General features: G+C 41.5%; 1 protein-coding gene across 1 annotated transcript in view; it reads right to left on the bottom strand.

Annotated features, from left to right (window-relative positions):
• Positions 1-22,419, bottom strand: part of LYRM4 (LYR motif containing 4) — a gene marked incomplete at both ends in the record, with an annotated part of 157,272 nt that extends 134,853 nt beyond the window's left edge. The window contains one exon of the mRNA XM_080710718.1: positions 22,334-22,419. Coding sequence (XP_080566844.1) covers positions 22,334-22,419 — 86 coding nt within the window. The remainder of the gene's footprint in view (positions 1-22,333) is intronic.
• Between the last annotated feature and the right edge of the window lie 2,481 nt (positions 22,420-24,900).

Below are 24,900 nucleotides of genomic sequence, written 5' to 3' on the forward strand. Positions count from 1 at the left end.
ATGCCCTAAACATCGGTGCAGCTACTTTCATAAAACAAACACTCTGTGACATTGAACAACACATAAATCCCAATACAATAATAGTGGGAGACTTCAACACCCCTCTCACACCATTAGACAGATCATCTAGACAAAAGGTCAGTAAAGATGCCTCAGAACTAAAGAACATCATTAATCAAATGGACCTGTTGGACACATATAGAATATTTCACCCAACTACAGAGGAGTACACATTTTTCTCAGCTGCTCATGGAACCTTCTCCCAAATCGATCACATTCTGGGACACAAAGTGAGCGTTAGAAAATTCAAAAAATGTTACATCCTTCCCTGTGTCTTTTCAGACCATAATGGAATGAAATTAGAAATCAACTATAAAAATGCCCAAAGAAACCACATGAACATGTGGAATGTGGCTGAACACCACACATCTGAATGAAGAATGGGTCACAAAGATGTAAGAGGTGAAATCAAGAAATTTCTAGAAACAAATGAAAATAAAGACACAACATATCAAAACCTCTAGGATACTTTGAAGGCAGTATTAAGACGAAAATTTATAGCACTGAGTGCTCACATAAGATAAACAGAAAATCATCAAATAAATAACCTAATGACACACCTCAAAGCCCTTGCAAAACAGGAACAATCTAATCCCAAAGCTAGCAGAAGACAGGAAATTATTAAAAGCAGATCAGAAATTAATGAAGTAGAGAATAAAAAAATACAGAAAAATCAATAAAATCAAAAGCTGGTTTCTCAAAAAAAATTAACAAGATTACAAACCACTAGCCAAGCTAACTAAAAAAAAAAAAAAGGGAGAGAATCAACCCATATTATGAAGGTAAGAGATGAAAAAGGGGTTTTTATCAGAAACTACTTTGAAAAACTATACTACAACAAAATGGAAAATCTGGAGGAAATTGACAACTTCCTAGATAAATACAACCTTCCTAAACTGAGTCAAGAAGATATAGAACCTTTAAACCAACCAATAACAATCAAAGAGATTGAAACAGCAATAAAGAGCTTACCATCAAAGAAAAGCCCAGGACCAGATGGTCTTCCAAGTGAATTCTATAAAACCTTTATAGAAGAGCGAATAGCAATACTCTTCAATCTATTTCATGATATAGAAAAAAAAGAGAATTCTCCCAAATACATCCTATGAAGCCAACATCACATTAATACCAAAACCAAACAAAGACAGTTCAAGGAAGGAGAACTACAGGGCTATATATTAGTATTCACAAAATACTGGCAACACGCATTCAAAAATACATAAAGAAAATCATGCATCACGACCAGGTAGGGTTCATCCCAGGGACGCAAGGCTGGTTCAATATACGAAAATCAATCCATGTAATTCATCATATAAACAGAACCAAAGACAAAAATCACATGATCATTTCAATAGACACTAAAAAGCATTTGATAAAAGCCAACATCCATTTATGATAAAAGCACTGCAGAGAATTGGAATAGAAGGAACATATCTCAACATCATAAAGGCAACTTACAATTAGCCCACAGCCAACATCATACTAAATAGGGATAAACTTCAAGATTCCCCCTAAAAACAGGAACAAGACAAGGATGCCCATTATTACCACTTCTCTTCAAAACAGTACTTGAGACTCTAGCCAGAGTAATAAGGCAAGAGAAGGAAATAAAAGGTGTACAAATAGGGAAAGAACTCGAACTTTCACTATTTGCAGACGACATGATACTATATTTAGAATACCCAATAAACTCAACCAAAAGGCTTATAGAACTGATCAACAAATTCCGTAATGTGTCTGGATACAAAATCAATCTTAAAAAATCAAGCTGGGCGTGGTGGCGCATGCTTGTAATCCCAGCATTTTGGGAGGCTGAGACTGGAGTATCACGGTTTGCGGACAGCCTCAGTTATTTAGTGAGGCCCTCTGCAACTTAGTGAGACTCTGTTTCAAAATAAAGGAAAAAATAGGGCAGAGGGTGCAGCTTGGAGGACGAAAGCCCCTGGGTTCCATCCCCAGATCTGCAAAAAAAAGAAAAAAAAAAGCTAAAAAAAATCAGAAGCTTTTCTGTACACTAATCTTAAACTCACTGAAAAAGAAATTCAGAAAACACTTCCACTCAGGATCACCCACAAAAAATAAAATAATTAGGAATAAACTTAACCAAGGAGGCAAAAGACCTCTACAAAGAAAATTATAAAACATTGAAAAAAGAAATAGAAGATCTTAGAAGATGGAAAGATCTTCCATGCTCTTGGATAGGCAGAATAAATATTATCAAAATGGCCATACTTCCAAAAATGATCTACAGATTCAATGCAATGCCCATTAAAATACCAAGATCATTCCTCACAGACATAGAAAAACCAGTCCTTACATTTATTTGGAATAAAAACAGTATAGTGATTAAATAATATTTAATGGCATCTGGGTGTGGTGGTGCATGCTTGTAATCCTAGTACTTGCGAGGCTGAAATAGGAAGAGGAATATCAGTTTCTCAGCCAGCCTCAGCATCTTAGCGAGGACCACAGCACCTTAGTAATACACTAATTTTTAAAATTATTTATTTATTTGGTGGTACTGGATTTATTTATTTATTGATTTATTTGGTGGTACTGGGGGTGAAACCCAGAGGCTTTCTACCTCCGGGCTATACTCCCAGACCTTTTTTATATTTTTATTTGGAAACAGGGTCTCACTAAGTTGCTAAAAGCCTCACTAAGTAGCTGAGGCTGGCTTTGAACACGTGCGATCCTCCTGTCTCAGCCTCCCAAGCGCGGGGATTACAAGCGTGCGCCACCATGCCCAGCTGTAATACCCTATTTTAAAATAAAAAATAAAATAGGCCTGGGGGTGTAAACGCAGAGGTGGAACACTCCTAGGTTCAATCCCTAGTACTAAAACAATCAACCAAGCCTCCAAACTGAATGACATTTGGTATATATGTGCCAAAACACACACACGAAAATTGTATATGGTAGGTCAAATTAAAAAAATGCAGTCTCAGGTTCTGATGATTAATATGGGCCTAACTTTCCTCATTTCAATACAGGAATGGCAAAAGGAGTCTCTACCTATGGGAATTTGACATCTCTTCCTTAAAAGGACATCGTGCCTGTAGGAACATTCCAGAGATAAGTCATTGCAACCTTCCGTAAGTCTAAGGCCACTACGTAGAGCTCCCAAGCCCAAATTGCCTGCTTTATTGAACAGCCCTGTTCTTAAAAGTTTTCTCGGATATAGATGATTGTCAAAGGTGGTGCCACATGGCCATTTAAGAGCATGCTCTAATAGAAGACATAGATAATTGAGTGTCATTATGGTGAAGGGAGCCAGTATACTTTATAGAAGAATAAAGAGGTACAGGGAGGGAGTTCGCTTCATTGCAAAAAAATCCATTTATATACCTCATTAGATATTATTCCTTTTAAATTTGACAGTCTAAGTGCCTAGGTCCAGGGGCCTAGCAGCTGCTATTTTATGTGCTGACCACAGCTGTACAAGTATTAAGGTATATAAGGTAAAACATGAAGGCATTTACTCCTCACTCCCCACTTATATTTTAACTTATACTTTAATTTTACATATTAAAAATCTCAGGGATTAGACACCTTCAATACACTTTCATTTTGAGTAGCATGAATTTTAATTACTAAGACCTAAATCTAAGACCAACTTCTCAGGGTCTCTTAAAGAAAAAAGAAGGACTATTTTTCTTTAATATGTAGATATGAGCCGGGCGTGGTGGCACACACTTGTAATTCCGGCGCTTGGGAGGCAGAGACAGGAGGATCGCTCAGGTTCGAAGCCAGATGATCTGGCTTAAGAGATCCTGTTTCCACATTAAAAAAGTATAAAAATAGGTATGGGAGTGTAGCCCGAGGTAGAAGGGCTTCCAGGTACCCCAGTACCACCACCACAAAAAAAAAAAAAAAAAAAAGTAGATATGAACATGGGAAGTTTCTTAGCAAAATTGCTAGGTTGAGAGAAGGAAAATACCAGTCAGGTTGGAGTTTGGCATTATGGTTTGCAAACCAAACTGTTTCCACCATGAGACTATCCAGCCCCTGGGCCCCACTCGAGCCCTGGACTCCTGTGAACTCTGCTCCTGATACCACTGCTCACCCCACTATACTGCCTAGCTCTCTGGAATCTACTACAGGTCTGTCTCTTCACACTAGGTTCTACACTTCTCATAACCAGGATGCCAGTCCCTATTTATTATTGGCTCCCATCATCAAATACTGTGCATTCCACAGGTGGTGTATAATTGCTGCTGAAATGAAAATTTTAATTAAAAGACAAAAACTCCCACCAAAATCTGTGACCTGATGGTGTATGCAAGACTTCTGGTCCAATAGAAATAAAATTTCAGTTATATTTGGCTAAAATAATTATATACATCAATAGATTGAACTAATAGCCAACAATTTTTACCTAGCAAGCACCTCTGAATAATGTTTTTGTTTTGCCTACTAACTGCATGTTTGTATTCTTTCTTAACTATTCATTTAATAGCAATAATTGCAAATTATTGATATGAATTCTTAGAACAATTTACATATATCTCCAATTTAGATCATTATATTTCAACATTTGCTATGCTGGGCACAAGGTATGAAAACTCACAATCATAATTTTACTCCAGGAACATAAAATACTTAGATATAAGTTACTTTCAAAATCGTTGAGCAGAAAAAGAATCTTATTGCATTTGTCTTAAGTTTAAGAACTATTATTCTTTCAGCTGTGCACCTAACCTTAATTATAAAGTAATTTTACCAGAAAATAATGTGTTTACTGAATGACACTGGAAAAAATGTGAAAATATAGTCTCACTGGTTTTGAGATTATGTACATGCATACATATGCACACAGGCTTAGAAAAAAAGTGTTGCTGCCACGAGAAATATTAAACTCTTACCTTTCTGACAATATTTGAGAGGGAACTGTGTATCAACAAAACTATGACCACTTGATGAGAACAAAATCAAGGATCTCTCTACCTGAGCACGGAGGGAAAATAATTTTCTTTATGCAAATACTGAGGTTTTAACAGAGTGTCTCAGCAGATAATAGCTTTGAGCTCAAAATATTATTTTTTTGGTATGTGGTAAGTGGCTTCTAGTTGAAACTAATCCAATAGGCTTAGTTACATAAGGATTCATTTTATAACTTATTTGAAAGAGTCAAATGAAAATGATTTAAAAATTAGGCCTGCCATGATAATCTATTTAAAAAATCTGTGAAGTACGGACCTGGAGGGATCTGAAAAGGTCTCTGGGCCGGTTCATGGTAACTTCCTAAAGGTAAGATAAAGGACTGACTGACTCTGTCTAGATCTTGTCTGAAAGTTTAACGCCACACGTACTGTAATTTAAAGCATCTCAAAATTTAGACTGAAATAAATACAATTTATGGAGTACTGCCTAAATTAAGGCACGTTCTCTATTCCAGGCTGTACCTGGGGGATGTGACAGGGATCTGAATCTTGGTCTCTTGCAAACTGCTTCAGTATTGCTGCCTTATGCCTTTGGCTAATATTACAGCATGCCAAAGAAATGCCCTTTGAAGGTGCTGTAGGTCATGTGCCAAAGGTGACATTTCAGTCAATAATGAATCGCATGTACAACAGTGGAGAATACTGCCTACTAATGTAATATCTTAGTTTGTTAAAGTATATTCTATGATGTTCCCACAAGTTCAAAATTGTCCAATGACTCATTTCTTGTTAAGCAACATATGATCATACATAAGCTGAGGATGCTGACCTTCATAGAAAGAGCCATAAGAGAAACTTCCTGGGTTTTTGTACCAGAATGAGCTGTAATTCTTTTAAGCAACTGGCTGCTTTCATATCATGGCACCTCTCTGCAGCAGGACTAATCACGGTTCTCCTTTTTTGCACTCTGGGAAGCTCAGAGCTATACCTGAGGCTGTGATTTTGCCTTATCAGCATCAGGTTTCTGGTAAACCTTATCCCAGGTTAATCTGGTTTTCATATCCTTATTTTCCTGCTTAAAATACTCAAATACAATGATGATTTACTTTATAAAAAGAAGAAAATGAAACTAAATAATAGAATTAAATGTAGCTTCATTTCAGCTTATATAGACGTTTCAAAATCCTGTCCCCTTCCCTCTTTTTTTTTTGTGGTTCTGGGGATTGAAGCCAGAACCTTACACATGCTGGACAAATGCTCAACCACTGATATACATTCCACTCCCAGCTCCCAAATCTCTTAATTGAAAATTTGATATAGCACCGAAAGCTGGTAAGGTTTCCAGACCAGAGAAAGAAAATTTACTTTCACCACAATCTAGCAAAATGATAAGTGTTAAGAGAAGTTGATGTCATTCAAGAAAAATGTGTTCTGCAGTGATTTTATATATATATATATATATATATATATATATATATATATATATTATAAAAAAGAGCCTTTTTCTATTACAGGATTTGAGTTTAAAGAGACACCACTGATTAACCAAATTCACACACAAGATACATAAGTTAAGTCAACTAACATATTCATAAGCATCTAAATAAGAGAAAGTTCATGGGCCTTGTAAATAATCTATATTTTATTCAGTCAAGTTGACTTGCTCTTTTTCCCCTTATATAAACAAGTAACTTAAGTAATTTAATTCAGTGAGAGTAGTGAAGTGAATACAGATTTTTGAAGAATAATAGTATGTTAATTTTATGATCCTATTTATTTTGCCGTAGTTTCCACATGATAGGAAAGAAATTGAAATTTTGACCTGGGATCAATCCTTAATATTCCCTGTTGCAAAAAAACAATCCATTAGAACACCTGAATTTTATAAGCAATTCACCATATTTCATATAGATAAACATAACAGTGTCTTAGCCATAGTTATTCATAGTCATAGGTTATTTATTGGGCTTGCCTTTAGTATTTAATCATTTGAATTATACCTAGTTAAGTTCTCTTGGCAAATTTTAGCTTCTAAAGTATGGATTCCCAACATCAGTGATGCTGCTCCTGGCAGGAAGGGGCATGGGGCAATGAGGGGGCTAGTAGCATCTGGTATAACTGGGGGGCACTGAATAAAAATGAGGGGAAGGTGAAATGGCCCAGGGGGATGCTGAGTAATCTTTGTTTTTGAAAAGGAGGCAGTAAGCCAGTAAGTTTGGGAATCTATATCTGGAGGAAGAATGGTGTTTCTGTTAACCCTGTCTGGTTTTATACACACATGGCTGCAGCAAGTGGTAGGGCCAGGTTTGGGATGTAGAAATAAATTCTGGTGGCAGTAGGATGTTCGGCATAAAAATGGACAGAAGGCAGAGAGAACAGCAGGAAACTGTTATAAAATCCAGACAAAATCTAAGGTGCCAACAAAGGCAATCGCTGTGGGGGATATGAAGTAGGCATCATAAGGGGAATTTGTGTGTCTGTGGGACATAAAGTATGGAGAGGGGCGATTTCTGGTCCAGACAACTGAGTTCGAATGGTGAGAGAGATTGCAGGAAGGCCAAGTTTGCTGAAAGGGTCAGCATGGTTTAGATCTGGCTGATTTGAGGTATTAGTAGCTCCCCCAGAATAGGAAGCCCTGGACAGAAGGGACTGTGGCCAGGGGATGAGGATAAACAGAGAGGGGGAGCATGGGCACATACATGCTGATTGGTGAGAGCATGTGGGAAGGGTGCAAGGTGGTCAGGATAGAATATATGAGGCCTCCAATATCCAAGGAAGGTCAGCAGACATTGGAATCAAGAGAAGGGACCTGCACACCAAGAAAGGCAGGAAGGAGAACCGGGTCAAAAGCTGAAGACAGCCCAAGTGGGCTGAAGACATAACAAAAGGGGAAGGTGCAATCGATTAGCCAGACTGCAGCAGGGTGAGGAGGAAGCAGACACCAAGAGGTGCAGCATGCGGACCATTCCCGCCACATGAAACTTATCAAGGCACATTCACCTCCCAAACAGCACAGCCCACAGTGGTCTTTTTCTCTAGAGGGTCACAAGTTCTTTCAGAGTAGTGTCCCAGTAGAACCCACTTTTCTGTTCTTTGAGTTTCCTTGAGCACAAGCCCTCTGCAATATTCTCACTATCCTCATAGGGAACTGTGCCCTGACACAGGGAGAATAGGTGTGTGAACAGGCAAAACTCCTGGAGGGAAGCTAGTCGCCTGGCAGGGATGACGCTCACACTGCCGCTGCCCATCGAGTAGAAACGGGCCTGGACCCCATTAAGGTTATTGGGGCTGAAAGACACTCAAAACACTGTGGGCCTTGGAGAGGTCACTGTTGAGTGCCCAGCCCGGCTCTGCCAAGGCTAGCCTCGCCTGTACTCCAGGCCAAGCCAGTAGAAGATTAAAAAATATGAATACGACAGAATTTCAGTTCTGAAAAACTCAAAATAGAGCAGGCACCAATAGCTTCTTTGAGAGCAAATTCTGCTGCATCTACCTGCTTTACCTATACTTGATCCAGGTGTTCTACATACACCCTGTGCTTCCTTTAATTCACGCTGTGCTGCCACCAAGATGCCTTGGCAGGCAGGCAGGCAGGGCGGCCAGCCGGCTGGCTGGCCTCCGGAGACGCCTGACCAGGGTGCAGATCACACTGCTTTCAAATCCTGCCGCCCACATCCCCACTCTCTTCCACAGGTTAAAGGCTCTTAGAAAGTAAATCAAACAAATCTCTTAGATTCCAATATTCTGACCCTGTTTTTCTTTATGCGGGCAAATGAAAATATAAAGGAAGTCCAAAATCAAAACAGGCTGCACTGCAAGGTAGTAACTTTTTGCTCTGTTCATTTTTATTGGCAGCACTGGGATGATGCCAGGGACCTTCTACCTTTGAACTATACACTACCACCAGCCCTAGTTTTTTTTTTTTTTTAATCTTTGAAACTGGGTCTCACTAATTTGCTAAGGCTGGCTGTCAACCTGTGGCCCTCCTGACTCAGCCTCCCAAGTACTGGGATCACAGGGGTGTGCCACTATTCCCAGTGTCCTCTAGAAGATGAAAAAAGTGGAGGACACAGCAAAAACAAACACTGGACTCTCTTATTCTCTAGGGTAGGAGGACACAGGAAACTTCCCTGTGATAATTACATGCTTGAAGCATACAAAGCTTTTCAGGACTGTGACTCAAAATTAATTATTATTAAAATGATATTGCCAGGTGTGTATGTGAGAGTAGGAGAGCTTATGAAACAAGGAGTTTTTGCATTTTGGTTATTTTTAGTGAATCACAACAAAGAGGCTTATTTTTAATGTATTATCTTCCTACTGGTTCTTCTGACCTTTGGAAATTGCTGGTGAAACAGATGGTGACATCTTAATAAAACATGCCCCTGATCATGCAGTAGCAGACATTTTCAAGGACCTTTCTTCTCCCCAAACCAGAGTTTGCTCATCTCCTGAGATCACTTTTTTGAAAAAAAAAATTTATTTTTAAATTTTGGAGTTGGGGATTGAACCCAGAACATTACTCAGCTAAACTCTAAAGAAACTATATTTCCAACACATGTTCTAAATTTAGCCTACTTCTTTTTCTTAAAAAAAAAAAAAGGTACTGACATGGCATCCTGTATCTGTGTTCTTTCCCATTCATGCTTCTCACTTAGGAGACAGACCAAATCTGAAGCCAGAGGTCAGGGCGTGGGGAGCTGAAGGCATGAGAGTGTTGGGAAAGAAAGAAGACCCTGTCTGAGGTGACCTGTGAGTTTCGCCAGAATACAGGGAGAAAGATCCTAACTAGAGACCCTCACTCTGGGGCGAGAGGCAGTTTTGCCTCATCTCGGGATTGAGGGATGGATTCCTCTCTATTCACATGTAGATGAGGTACCAAGGGGGCACAGCAACACAGGCAATGGAGATGGGCAGGCCACAAGTTGCAGTATGAGCTGGGTATGCTGCCACACACCTGTAGTCCCAGCTATACAGAAGGCCAAGGCAGGAGGCTCACAAATTTGAGGCCAAGCTGGGCAGTTTAGTAACATCCTGTCTCAAAATACAAAATAAAAAGGGCTGGTCACGTAGCTCAGTGGTAGAGCATGTGTAAAGCCCTAGGTTCCATCCCCAGTTTAAAAAAAAAAAAAAAAAAAAGGCCGGGTGTGGCGGTTCACGCCGCCTGCAATCCTAGTATTTGGGAGTCTGAGACAGGAGGATTGCAGGTTTGAGGCCAGCCTCAGCAATTTAGTGTGGCTTCAGCAACTAAGCAAGAACCTGTTTCCAAAATAAAAAAATAACATAGGACTTGGGTATAGCTTAGAGGATAGAATGCCTCTGGCTTCAATCCCCAGTAACACAACACACACACACACACACACACACACACACACACACACACACACACAGTATACACATAAGGACATTCAAAATATGAAGCCCGAAGACTGTGCTGATGTCTCTGGACTGAAGAACACATGGTATCAGGAAAAGTCCATGTGGTCTTTCGTGGCTCTGAGCACAGAGCTGACACTGCAGCTCTGAGAAGACCAGATGGACTCCGCAGTGGTGAGGCAGGCCCAGAAGGCCACCCTGTCCCTGCTCTGCTGCTCACGTCCTGCTAACGGTCCTCCCCAAGGGCAGTGAGAATGGCTTGAAAACTCCCGTTCCTGTGCGGCTATGTGTTGGCTCTCTGCGTGCCTACAAATACATTGTGCTGATCCGATGACAGTGATATCATGCAGACCTCCTTAGTAGGAAGGCCGTTTTTTACATAGAGTAAGTGAATTTCTATGAAGGAAAAATTAGATGGACAGAAATTTGGTTTGAGAAAACTGAATCCTACCTTCAAATTCTGTATTCAGATGTGTGATGATTACATATCTAAATATATGTATTTTCTTCAGGAAAGGAAAATGAAATGGTGTGACTGTTCAGACTCTCAACATTGCCAGACCACAATGTTCACTCATCCCGTATTTAAGCTTTTACAGTGTGCTATCCCATGACTCAGACATGGTCCCTACATGCTGAAAGACATTAAGTGGCAAGTGTGATGGGAAACATTAGAGCAGGACGTTGCACGCAGTGTCGGGAAGATGGGGAGGGGGTGCCACAAATTTGATTTACAAGACTGCCACATACTTATTTCCCCACCCCCAGCTGTCTGGCATCCATGCTGAGGGACAGTCATGTCGAAAACACAAACAGTCCTTGACCTCTTTTGGAAACATTACTCAGCTAGTCACAAGGTCAAACGGCAACCAGTGTGTCACCATGGAGAAGGGCACTGGGCTGAGAGCTCACTGGGATGGAGGGTGCCTCTGCCGGGGCCCAGGCAACTGAACGGGGAAGGAAGACCAGGGCAGACAGGAAGCCTGGGCATGAGGCGAGGTAGGCCAGAGTGACGAGAACATCCCCAGTGGGAAGGTGAAGCTACTGAAGGCTAGAGAGGCAGGGACACATGACCTGGCAGAGCTAAGGATTTGAAATTCATAACAAGAGCAACGAGAACCAACTACAGTTTTTTTTTTTTTTTCCTTTTGAAAATTTTAAAATGAGGGATCAGGGAGGCATGGGAGATTCCACCCAGCCTCCCCAGAATTGGCCTATTTGTCAGTTTTGAAGGATGAGCAGGAAACTGCTATAAGAAGGGAGGAACATGTTTCAAGCACAGGGATCAATATGTGATCATAGGAAGGCTTAGATAAAAAAAGCACAGGGCACCATCAGAAGATGTGAGGACTTTGTTTTGGCTGATGTGAAAAATAGCTAGAAGTAGGAGCAAGTAGAATAGTGGCATGTGAAGCTATGAATGTATTCCAAAAGCCACATGGAGCCACCGATACATTTAAGACAGAGAAGGAGGGAGGGAGGGAGGGGGAGAGATCTAGAGTAAAAGTTTTGGGTTCAGGTTCAAATCTCTGTTCTGCTCTTTACCAGGTCTTTAAATGCTACGGTACTGAGGATGAAGAGGAAGGAGTGGGACTGAGGTGTCTAGGCAGAATGTGGGGACGCGGAGGCTAGGAAGGACCCTTGGGTGCATGCTAAACTTATGTAGTGTGAACTGCCTCTGACCTCTGAGGGGTGCTTGTAGAAACACGTGAGTAATGTGTTTGGTGCCTGCTTGGGAGAGAGGTCTGGACCAGGAACGGAGACTTGGGTGTCAGCACGGTGGTGACAACTGAAATCTTGCAGGGCGAAGCAATTGCAAGGGAGGGAAAGGATGAAGGACTAACCAGAGACCTGGGGAGGTGCCTCTGAGATGTTGAGGGTCTCAAGGGAAGAAATCTTTCACACAGGGGAAGGGAAAAATGCCTAGCAGAGGTGCCCAGGAACTGACTGCAGTAGCCTGGACTCCGGGGCCACCGCGGGTGGAGCCTGTGAAAGGCATCCTTGCAGAGGGCTGCCTGATCAGGGTGTGCTCAAGTATGGCCAGATTCACACTCCAGCAGCTTTCCTTCCTTTAGAGTTGCAAGTCTGGGGGCCACAGCATTAAGTGGCCATCATACCTGTACTTACTATCCCAAGTCTTTTTTTTTTTTTTTTTTTGCGGGTCTGGGGATGGAACCCAGAGGCATTTGACCTATGAGCTACATTCCCTGCCCTACTTTTTATTCTTTATTTTGAGACAGGATCTCATTAAGTTGCAGAGGGCTTCACTAAGTAGCTGAGGATGTCCGCGAACTGTGATCCTCCTGTCTCAGCCTCCTGAATGCTGGAATTACAAGCGTGCACCACCACGCCCAAAGCTTGTCCTAAGTCTTGAGGGACAGCACAGTGTTGAACTATTTCCATCCTCTGTTCCTCTGAGAAGGAACAGGAGACTCTACTGCACAGTGAGTGCTCACAAGATTTGTTGAATGAGTAAGAGACAACTGGACTGGGATAGAGAATCAATGACTGACTGATTCTGAGGAGCTATTTCCTCATTTGAAAAGATGTCAAAGGCAAAGAGGATTGTAGCTATGACACTTCTGCCTCTAGGAGTGATTTCTGGTTAAAACATCCTTTTTTGGAATCAGATGTGAGGAGAGATAAGTATTTAGGTAAAATATTTGTATGGGTGGGCAGAAAAAATGTGTAAAGTTGAACAATTATGTTACAGAATAATATTCACAACTATTATAAACTACATAAGTAACTTTGAATTAATTAGGCTAAAGGGAGGGTATTAATCCCACTCCAAAAATTATCTTAGAAACAAAAGAACAAATATAAGGCTAATGCATTTTGACTTCAAATGAGGGTAGTAGCCAATTATTAAGTAAATAAAACAATTATTCTGAGAATATGTCAATCAATTAAGCACTGATTAACAATAATAGGCAAATAGTAACACTAATATATAAAATGTGAATAATAAAGGAAAATAAAGCAGATATAGAGAGCTGAGATTATCCAACCACAATACAATCATCTGTTGTATAAGGACACTTGGGTCTCAAGCGTACAGAGCTGTGTGATGTCACAGCTCTGGTAATGTCCACAATGCTTGCTGGTGCAAGCATTCCTCAAGTGTTTTTGTTGATGCTGGTGCAAACAAAACTACCGTGCTGTCAGTCATGGGAAAGCGCAGCACATGCAATTATGTAAGTGCATACTACTTGATAATAAGTGACTATGTTAGTGATTGTGATGCTGGCAGCAGCCTCAACCACCTGTGTCTTGACTGCACCCACAGGCCAGGTAGAGTGATTGACCTAGACCATCTAGGTTCCTCCAAGTGCATGCTGTTCCCACAAAAATCGCCTAATGACACATTTCTCAGAACATATCCTACTCATTAAGCAAAACATGACTGCAGATGCTTTAATATGAAGCCTGATCTGTCCACGTTTTTTGTGTGTGTGTGTGTGTGTGTGTGTGTGTGTGTGGTGCTGGGGATTGAACCCAGGGGGCATTCTACCTTTGAGCTATACCCCAGCCTATTTTTGAACTTTTAAAATTTTGGAACAGGGTCTTACTAAATTGCTGAGGGGCTCACTAAGGTGCTGAGGCTATATTTAAACTTGCAACCCTCCTGTCTCATCCTCCTGAACACTGGATTAGAGACACGCACCACTACACCTGGCTTGACGTGCTTTTACAAAACAGCATCCCAGCACATAGAGGTATTCACAAAAAAATTCCTCACCAAGGCTCTGTCCTCTATGTCTAGTGTTTCATTTGAAACAACTTTAATTCCTGTATTCTCCTAACAAGTTCAATGGCTCAATGAACTTGACTGATGAGTTTACCATATTCTAGCTGTTAGATGACCTACAGGAGAGTATGTGATTTTTTATTTTTACTTTATTTATTTATTTTATTTATTTATTTATTTATTTATTTGTACTGGGGATTGAACTCAGGGGCATTCTACCTCTGAGGTACACCTCCAGCCCTTCTTTTTTAAATTTTGAAATAGGGTCTTGCTAGGTTGATGAGAGTCTCACTGCTTGCTGAGGTTGTCCATGAAACTGCAATCCTCCAGTAACAGCCCCCAAAGTACTGGGATTACAAGCTTGCACCAACACGTGCCTGGCTGAGTACGATTTATACCAAGGTCATACACATATACAAAAATAAAGAACCAACTCTATCCTCCCTAAAAAAAAACCCAAACCAACCTAGTTGACTTAAAATATGAACCGAGTTTGAGGTGTGTGTGCGTGTGCTTGTAATCTGCATCCCCAGCCCTATTTTTTATTCTTTTATTTTGAACGGTCTCACTGAGTTGCAGAGGGCCTCAGTAGTTGAGGCTGTTTGCGAACCATGATCCTCCTGTCTCAAGCCTCCCAAATGCTGGGATTACAAGCAAGCACCACCAAGCCCGGCTTATCTTTTATTTTGCTAAGTTGCTGAGGCTGGCCTCAAACCTGTGATGAGCCTGTCTTAGCCTCCCAAGTACTGGGTTTACAGGTGTGTGACTCCACGCTGGGCTTAAAGGCAAGAATCTTCCTAAGTCAAGATTGCCTCACTTAGGCTGAGGTGTAGCTCAGTAGCAGAGCACTTGCTTAGCATGTTGAGGCCCTGGGTTTGATTTTCAGGAGTGAAAATAATTATTTCATGCTTCTTTATAATACTGGAAATAATCCATAAGGCACATTAGTTCATAAATCAGAATTTCTTTTTTTTTTTCGCGGGTCTGGGGACGGAACTCAAGGGCATTCGACCTCCGAGCTACACCCCCTCCTGCCCTATTTTTTATTCTTTATTTTGAAACCGGGTCTCACTACGTTGCGGGCAGCCTCACTAAGTAGCTGAGGCTGTCTGGGAACCTCGATCCTCCGGGCTCAGCGTCCCGAATGCTGGGATTACAAGTGTGTGCCACCACGCCCGGCTATAAATCAGAATTTCTTTCAGGGTATCTTGAATAATTTTATGTCTCCATGGCAAAATACCTGAGGTTGAGCACTTTAAAAATAGATTTAGCTTACAGTTTTGGAGGCTGAAAGCCTAGACCCAGTGGCTGCATCTGTTTGCATTATACATCACAGATGAAGAGGAAAACAGTCATAAGGGGCCAAGGGTGTGGGTATCATCCCTTTATATCACCTCACTCTTACACAGACTAACTCCATGGCTAACCAGCTTGTATTATTGTATTGATTTCCTGGGCCTGGACCTCTGTGATCTAATTATTTCATTAGCCTCACCTCTAAGGTGTTCTACCTCAACAAACAGGAAACCCTGGGGCCCAAGGTACCAGTGCACGAACCTGTTGGGACACATTCAAACCATAACACAGGGAATTAAGAGGAGATGAAAAATAGGGGAAGTTCTAGAATTAAATCACTGGGGCACTCATTTTTGTTGTCATAAAAATTCACTGTGACCTCAAAATACCTTGATTAAAAGACCTATTACTCTGTCAAAGAGAATGCTAAGGATGAGTTATTATAAAGACTTATAGAGGATCAAGACATCATAGGGATACCTTATTATGCTGTGACCTTGACAATTTTTAATCTGCTTTTTAAAATGAGAGGTAGAGATCCATTAAAAGAACCCTATTCCAGGTGTCCCTATTATTAATCCAAACAATAAAAAAAGAAAAGAAAAAGCAACACATAGACCTAATCATTTATAATACTTCCCTTTATTATCTATAGTAGAAATGTTACCTTTCACCCAGAATTTAGGTTGAATATGATTTTCTCAATCTGAATATCTTAAATGTTTTCTTCTCAAAGTTAACTGCATAATTTTTATTTTCACTCAACACAGCAGAACTAAAACCATAAAAGTAAAAACTTTTTTTTCTGAGAAATTCTAAGCATATTTAATGATAATGAATAATCTCTCAAAAGTCTAAGAAACTACTTTTAGGCATACATGAATTGCCTCTGGTTGCCTGTGGGGCATTGTTGAAGGGGTCAGGTACAACGGTTCTTTCTAACAAAGTGCCACAGGCTATATATGAGCCCAGGAGCATAAATTCAGAACAAATGTTGAGACTTAATTTGGGGAGATCTTAGAAATTTAACAAAGCAGTCTTTTTCTCTTTTATTTTCTCCCCCTTTACTATGTCCTTACATATTCTGAAATAAAAAAGTCAGTTTTCATGGGGATATGTGATTTGTTTAACATTTTACAGTAAGCAAAACTTATTTGACTGCTTAAAATAGAATTTCAGGGTTTCTTCAATATCTTATAATATATACCCTACACCAAAAGCATTTCTGTTAAAAGACTTAAAATGTGCAGGTCTCAAACTCAAGCCCTGGAATGTATATTATATACCCAGCAAGCAAAGTGTTAAATGCTCCTATGTGTATGGGCAGCTCTAAATTGAGTTAAAAGACAAAAAGTGAAAAAGAACAGAGCCGGGCGTGGTGGCACATACATGCAATCCCAGCATCTGGGAGGCTGAGACAAGAGGATCCAGGTTAGCATCCAGCCTCAGCTATTTACTGAGGTCCTTTGCAACCCAGTGGGACCCTGTTTCCAAATAAAGAATAAAAAATAAGGCTGGGGTGTAGCTCAGAGGTAGAAATCTCCTGGGTTCCACCCCCAGTACAATTAAAAAAAAAAAAAGAACAGGAGGATGGAATTCTCACACATCAGCAATTTCTGTTAATGGGAGGCTTTGGCAGTAAGAACAGTGAGGCTGAAAGGAGGCTAAGACAGGAGGACTGAAGATTAGTGCCCAGCATCAGTAACTTAGTGAGGACCTTGGCACTTTAGTGAGATTGTTTCAAAACAGCTCAGAGGCAAAATGCCCCTGGGGTTCAATGACCAGCAACACACACACACACACACACACACACACACACACACACACACTTTTAAAATTCTAAATGAGGGATGATATAAAGAATTACATTGAAAGTAGGCCTAGAGGATTGAAATAATCACTACTATATTTTTTGGGGGTGGTACTGGGGATGGAACCCTTCTATCTCTGGGCTACACTCCCAGACCTATTTTATATTTTATTTGGAAACAGGGTCTCTTAAGCCAGTGAGGCTGGCTTCGAACCTGCATGATCCTCCTGTCTCTGCCTCCCAAGGCTGGGATGCCTGGCTACAATGTTATATTTTTATAGTATATTAATAGGTGACAGCCAAAACATCATTAGGAAAAGTGTAGCCTGAAATACACTACATTCCTCAATTTCCCACTGTTTGGCAGCTATTTCAATTTGCATGTTTTTACCACTAAATGTCTTGAGCTGTCCTTATGCCCAAACATACCACAATCCTTTCACAGCAGGGCCATCTTGTCTGCATTCTAACTACTTCCAGGCCCTAGTGTAATTATAAATAATGTGTGTGTGCATGTGCGCATGTGTACGCATATACACACACTTTGGGTTTTCAAGAAGTGTAGGAACACATTCATTCCTTCATTAGTTCCAAGGGGGAAAACCAGATGCCTTCTATGTAATTGCCTTTTTTATTCTTTTTAAACAAAGTTAAAGTTGCTTGGTGTTAGTGCTTTCACATTAGGGCTAGTATAATCCACATTGTAATTCCTGATCAATAAGGAGTATACGGAGCAGATTATTCCCAATTTATAGACTATGGAACCAGAGAACAGAGTGAAGTGGACTTGTCCAGGGTCCCAGCACAGCTGAGGCTGAAGACTCTAATGCTGTCACTCCTCTGAGCTTTAGACCTGTGACTGACAGCTCCTGCTGGGCATCCTGTGCCCAATTCATACTGAGACACCCTAAATGCCAGCTCCAAATGTTCTCTAGAAGACCAATATTTCTGTATTCTCTATGCCATGAAATGGCGTAATTTCTCTTTAACCTCACTGTCACTCAGCTTTACTTGGATGGCATTCTAGAATGCTTTTTTTTCTTCCTTATTGTCTTTAGAGTTTAATTGCTTTTCAAATATGTCCGTTTTCTCTGTCTTTTGTGACTCTTGCCTTTATTTATTTATTTATTTATTTATTTATTTATTTATTTCCGGTACTGGGGGTTGAACTCAGGGGCATTCTATCTCTGAGCTACACCCTCATCCGTATTTTTTATTCTTTATTTTGAAACAGGGTCTCACTAAGTTGCAGAGGGTCTCACTGAGTAGCTGAGGCTGGCTGAGAAACTGTGATCCTCCTGTCTCAGCCTCACAAGTACTGGGATTACAAGAGTGCACTACAACATCTAGTGGCTCCTGCCCTTATTAAGGTTTTAATTTGTCCTCTACACTGTCCTAATCTATTCCTGTTTGGTGTCCTTGTTCCATTCCTTCAGAATTATCTTTGACATTGCTGACATCTTACCTAAAATTCAAATATGGCATGTCACTTTAAGCTTTAAAGCTCTTTAGTGACAGTCTGTTAGCTAAGAATAAAGTCTAGGTTCCTTAGCATGGGCAACAGCCATCAAGTATGTGGCCCCTATCAACCTCAGTTGGGTGCGGTACGTACCTATAATCCCAGCAACTCTGAGGTTGACACTGGAGGACTGTTGAGTTCAAGATCACCCTAGGCAAATTAGGAGATCTTGTCTCCCACCACCACCAAAGTATCCAACCTCAGTCTCAGTCTCCTGCACATTCAACTCTCCAGCAATAGTCTACTGCTTTTATCTGAGGACACAATGCTGCTTCATGCTTTTGATCCAAGGCCATTGTCTGGGAAGCCTTGATTCTATACCCTGCACTACTTCTATCAGCACTGTGTTAATCTACAGAAACGGTCTCTATATCTGTTTCCCACAATGGCTCTAAAGCTATTGACAACAGGCATCTTGCTGAGCCCAAAGCTCTCACCTTTCTAACTCCAGGTACAATACTGGAAAGAGGCGGTTTCAGAAATCTTTTGGAAGCCCTGAGGCAAAAGAATACCTAGGAATGAGGACTGTTGGGGAGATGGGACAGACAGGAATGGAGGCTGTGGAATAGGGACAATAGAAACAACAACAACAAAAAACTGTGCCTCAAGAGCTCATGGCATACTCAAGAAACTACAGATGACTGTGAAAGAGGCCAGGGTCATGTGTGAGGCTTGATAGGCTGGAGACTGAAGCAGCAGGTAGGTCCACAGTATTGAGAAGTGGCCTATACATAGGTCTTGCAAGACGACTCCAAAATACAGAGATCACTGCCACTGCCTCAGGTATCAATCTATGGCTTGGCTCAATGTGCACTAGTGTTTTTTTGATTGGTCACCTAGCACGAGCTTTGTGATTTTTGGTATGCCTTGGTTTCCTTACTAGGTTATAAAATTAGTACCCACTTCAGAAGTTGTTCTTATAAATTTGTGTTAAGAAAGTAACAGCCAGGCATGGTGGTGCATTCTTGGAACCCCAGCATTTGGGATGCTGAGACAAGAGGATCACGGTTAATGGCCAGCCTCAGCTATATAGTGAGGCCCTTTGCAACTCAATGAGACCCTGTTTCAAAAAATAAAGAACAAAAAACAGGGCTGGGGTATAGCTTGGTGGTAGAATGTCCCTAGGTTCCATCCCTAATACCAAAAAAAAAAAAAAATAGTAGTATATAGATATGAGCAATAGTCATTATTACTGACTTGCCATTAGAGAGAAGGAAAGGAGCTATCCTTGGAATCCTGAGAATATAATCTTTATCTATAAAACATACATTCCCAAAGTCAGAGATAATGCCTGGGGAGTGGGGGTAGGGGTTTTTGATTGATTCAAGGGGGGCAATAGTAGCCTTGGGTGCAAAATGGGGGCCTTGAATAAAAACAAAGGGTAGTAGAAGCACCTGAGGGGTCCAGAGTAATCTTTTTTCTGAAAAGGGGTTGATAAGCCAATAAGTTTGGGAATCTATAATCTGTTGACACATTTTATAAAGCTATTAACTTGGAAAATGATAGTATAGGAATGTCATGTTTTAAGTACATGCTTTCAGACAATAGTGAAGAATGGCTACCAGATTCTTTTGGATAACATATTTGTTTTTGGATGATAAATTTAGCTTGAAAGCAGATACTCCAAATATAATCTGACCAATTTCTTTCTAAATGTATGTTATTCTATAGTTTCTTATGCTGAAACTCATCTCCAATTTTCTGCCTGCTAAATATAGCCTTGTACGGGCTTCTGTAGTTTACTCTTGTTGGCTTTGCATTCATTTATTTGGCAATTCTTTTCCTTACTGGCTCCCGTGTCACTTCCAGATGGAATTTTGGAAATGGAAGAGTCCTTAGAGACTGTGTTGTCCAATGTCACAAACACGAACCGTGTGCTGTTTCCCACTCCTTGTTTATTCTGAGTGAACACAAAATGACAAATCTAGACATGGTGAAACTGACTGGATTCCTCCTATTTACTTGCATGTTTTGAGTGTGTTCAAAATTCCACCAACTTGCCTAGTGCCTCTTCTCACTGTACTTCAAAGCTGCCATTAAGTAAAACCCTGCTCTCACATGAAATGTTTAACCATTGGAAGATAAGGTTCCATTTACAGGATGGGTGTTTCCAGTGCAACTTTCTAAAAAGTTTTGGCACAAACTGCTTGACTGGCTTAGTGTTTTTGTCCATTGACTGAGGTTGCACTAGGCCTAATAAGCACAGAGCATGCTGGCTTACACTCCTAGTGGATGGGGCCTACCTAAATAGTGGGCTCTGCTCATATAACACCAAAATTCATAGCCAAGACAGTCACTTGAAGTGAGGTGTGGTCTGATGAACTGGTGCAGTCAGATTTTTGCTCTTGGGAATAATGGCTCAAAACTAGAGAGGATTTTGGTAGTAAAGACAACAAATCTGAAAGAATCCAGATGTATAGTCATATATGTGTGTATGCACATACACACGTGTATATATACACATATATGTAATTCACATGTATAATCCATGTATATAAACTATATATGCATATGAATTTTTATATATATGTGTACATATACATATAAATATATCTGATTGATGGGTCACAAATTATAAGGAAACAGAAACCAAAAGGCACAGGCTATGAGGTAGAGACAAGGCATATAAAAATCAAGAAGAGACCCATAATTAGGGGACTGGGACAAGGATGAAAATAGTGGGCTGTATTAAAAATGTAAAAGTTGATTAGGTGGTCCACATCTATAATCCTAGTACTTGGGAGGTTGAGACAGGAGGATTGCAAGTTTGAGACTAGCCTTAGCAATTTAGGGAGACCTTTGTCAACTTAGGGAGTCCCTGAAATAAATAAATAGGGCTAGGGATGTAACTCACAGGTAGAATGCTCCTGGGTTCAATTTCCAGTAGTACAAATACATAAACGAGTGAATAAATAGGTGTAAACTTTTATTGCATGTACTTAAACAAGTACATCTATGAAAACCTCAAATGAAACCCCATTAAGATGTGTAATTTGTGTTTTTATGTATGTGTTAAAAATAAATTTAACTAGATTTTTAAAAAGTAGGCGATTAGACTTTATTCCCCTGCTGTTAAAGGTCCGACAGATCTCGACGTGGTGAGTCAAAATAACGTTTCGGCTCTTGGAATTGAAACCCTCTTCCCTTTACCACTACTTGTGTATGCACCCCTGTCCCTTATTCCCTCAAAAGAATGGAATTGACTCTTGCAACCTAACAGGGCTCAAGATCCCTGAGGAACCCGAGCGCTGAAGCGAGCTTTCAGTTTTGTGGCCATGTGCTACTTACTGGCTGGCCACATCCACTCTCCCCCAATTCTTAAGGAAAGTTTTATATAATGGTACTAACTTTATCACGTGAAGCTTTCACGTCCAGCTTTCTTTCTTTCTTCTTTTTTTTCTTTTCTTTTACGGCAGAATCACAACAGCAAGAAACAAGGTATCCAATTTGGGGGAAATCATCACACGATTTGAAAGTCTAGGTACCAGGAAGGGCAAGTCCCGCGTCCCGTGCTCTGAGGACCACACCGCTAGGCAGGGAGCCCCAAGAGAGCCATGGGCTGCCGGCGCCGAGGGGCTCCCGCCCGCGGGGGCAGCCCGCGTCCCCAGCCCTCCCGGCCCCGCCGCCCGCCAGGTCACCTGTAATTGTAGGCGCTGAAATGCTTGCTCTCTCTCAGCATCGCCCGGTACAGATCTAACACTTGTGCGCGGCTGGAGGCTGCCATTTTGGAAAAAAAAAAAACAAAACACCAAAAAACAAAACCCCAAACAAACTCAAATAGGTCCTCTTTGCGGGGGGTCGGGGGTTTAACACAACTCCAACTTTAGACTTTGCAAAGGCCGCCGAGTGCTGTAACTCGAGGCTGCGCTGCCTCGGCCTAGGGGAGCGCCCGGAGGCCCCCGCGCCGCTGGGCAGGCGGGCGCAGGCAGGCGGCGGGCAGCTAAGGGGGCGGTGCGCAGGGGAGGCTGCGGGCTCTCGGGTGACCCCCGCCTCCAGGGTCCGGCTGGGTTCTGGGACGAGGTCTGGGGTGGCCTCTGCCCGCGACCCAGGCTCCTCCCGGATGGAGGTCGGAGGCCGGAGCGCCGAAAGCGTGCAGCCGGGTCACGGAGCGCGCCCGGGGAGCGCTCAGCGCGTGGCGGAGGCTGGGGTGCCGACGCGCGCTAAGTCCATTTGCACCTGTCCCAGGCCGCGTTGCCCGGGTTACAGAGCGCGCGTCCGCCGACGCCCCGCCCCTGCCCCGAGTTCTCACCGTCTGCGGCTGTCCTCGGCACTGCCTGAGAGCCCGCGCGTGATTACGAAGGAGCTTTTCCTTTGGCTAAGCCCGATTTCGGGGGTGGAGTTTTGCAGCGTTTTCCTGGATGAAGGACGAAACGTACTAGGCGCGGAAGTTACTGGGTAGCGTCTTCCTGACGTTCCGGCTTCGCTCAGGGCGACCCCCTCGGGGGCCTTCGGGCAAGGGCCCGCTTCCTCTCAAGATGGCAGCGCCCAGCGTGCGCGGGATACCTATGAAATGGTAGATTGAGCTCCCGGCCCATGCCCTCATTCCAGCGTGTTCGCGCTTCTGGTTTTGAAACTTCTGGGGTCTGGGTTTCGCAGGCCAGCGCTGGGTGAGTGCCGGCCTTGAAGCCTTGCGGGCGTGTGACGCAGGTGCTTGGTGTAGTGGGGAGTTTGCAGCTGGTTGTGTATTTCCTCACATATCCAGAATATTCCTTGAGGTTGAGTTCTGTTTTACTTTTGAGTCAAGCGTCCTCTGAGCTTTGCAATCTAAATGCGTAACAGACGGGATGCCTGGGCTCTAGAGGTCGTGTTATTTGGGGGTACTGTCCGGTCATTAGGAAACGTCTTAGGAAAGGTAATCGAGTGCTTTTCTATGGCTTTTCTCAGAAGATTTCAACTTTTCTGAGTCACTTTGTTAACGTGGTGGATAAACTTCTAGTCGTTGAGGATGGGACTGGGCGCAGGGGAGTTTCAGCCTTCTGGTTATTTTATTTTAAAAGCACTTCATTTATTTTTGGAATTTTATTTTCATATATTGGGCGTTGGGAAGAACCATAACTTTTTCTGTCCCAAAACAGCGATGAGTAACTTTGTACGTAAAATTCGCGTCAACATGTTTTCTGTTCTGTTTTGATATATGGTTTCGAAACATTTGCTTTATATTGAAACACTGTATTATAAATTTTCTGTCACCATTATCATCATCATCATCATCATCATCATCATCATCATCATCGGTGGTATTGGAGATTGAGCCCACGGGCATTCTATCTCTTATCTACACCCCTGCCCCCTATTTTATCTTTTGTTTTGGAACAGGATCTCATTAATTTGTGAAAGGTGTCACAAAATTTTTGAGACTGGTCGCGAACCTGAGATCCTCTTTTCTCAGCCTCCCAAAGTACTAGAATTATGAGCATGAGCCACTGGCCTCGCCTATTATTAGGATCTTTAAGGACCATACTTTACAGTACTTCCAACCGGACTTTCTGGCATCAAATACATTTCCTAGTCTTGGAGCAATGACATTTAAACAACCGTACTGAAGAGAAAATACTTTAATAAAAATTTCCTTAAACATTTAGTCTGTTTCTTTTAAGGTATTCTACATATATGAGGAGAGAGGGGGAGAGAGACACAGAAGGGGAAAAGGGGGGGGGGAGAGAAAGAAAAAGCACAACTGCACATTGCATTTATTTATTTATTTTAACTGGGCAGTCGAATTTCTGTTATCCTCACTGGTTGGTCAAGTCATTGTCTCTAGTTTATTGAAAAGGTTTGTAATAGTATGAATTTTTTCTTTGGGATTTCTTAAGGGACCAAAGACCAAGGAAATTGTGCATTGCTATAGAAGAAGATACAGAGCAATTTACTCTTAAGATGATGCACTGTTGTGTGCTGATGTAAAATATGTGGCACCTGAGAAAGGTACATTGACAGAAGTTGCACATAGTCAAACATATCAGAGAAGGATAAACATGAAAAGTTTTGTTTAAAACTGTTGGGATTATATTTCTACTGCCTTTTACTTTCATTTTGGAAATTTAATTAGATTAATTACTGTATATGATTGTAATTTTTATTATAAGAAATTTAGTCTTTAATGTATATAATTAATGTATTCCAGCTAACAACTTTGTTGTGATCAGATCAAACTTTTGAAATGTGTAAAGTTAAAATTGTTTGGGTTGTCTACTTGTGTTGTACA

This window comes from Muscardinus avellanarius (assembly GCF_963383645.1).
Source record: "Muscardinus avellanarius genome assembly, chromosome: 14".
In the NCBI taxonomy this organism is placed as follows: domain Eukaryota; kingdom Metazoa; phylum Chordata; class Mammalia; order Rodentia; family Gliridae; genus Muscardinus; species Muscardinus avellanarius.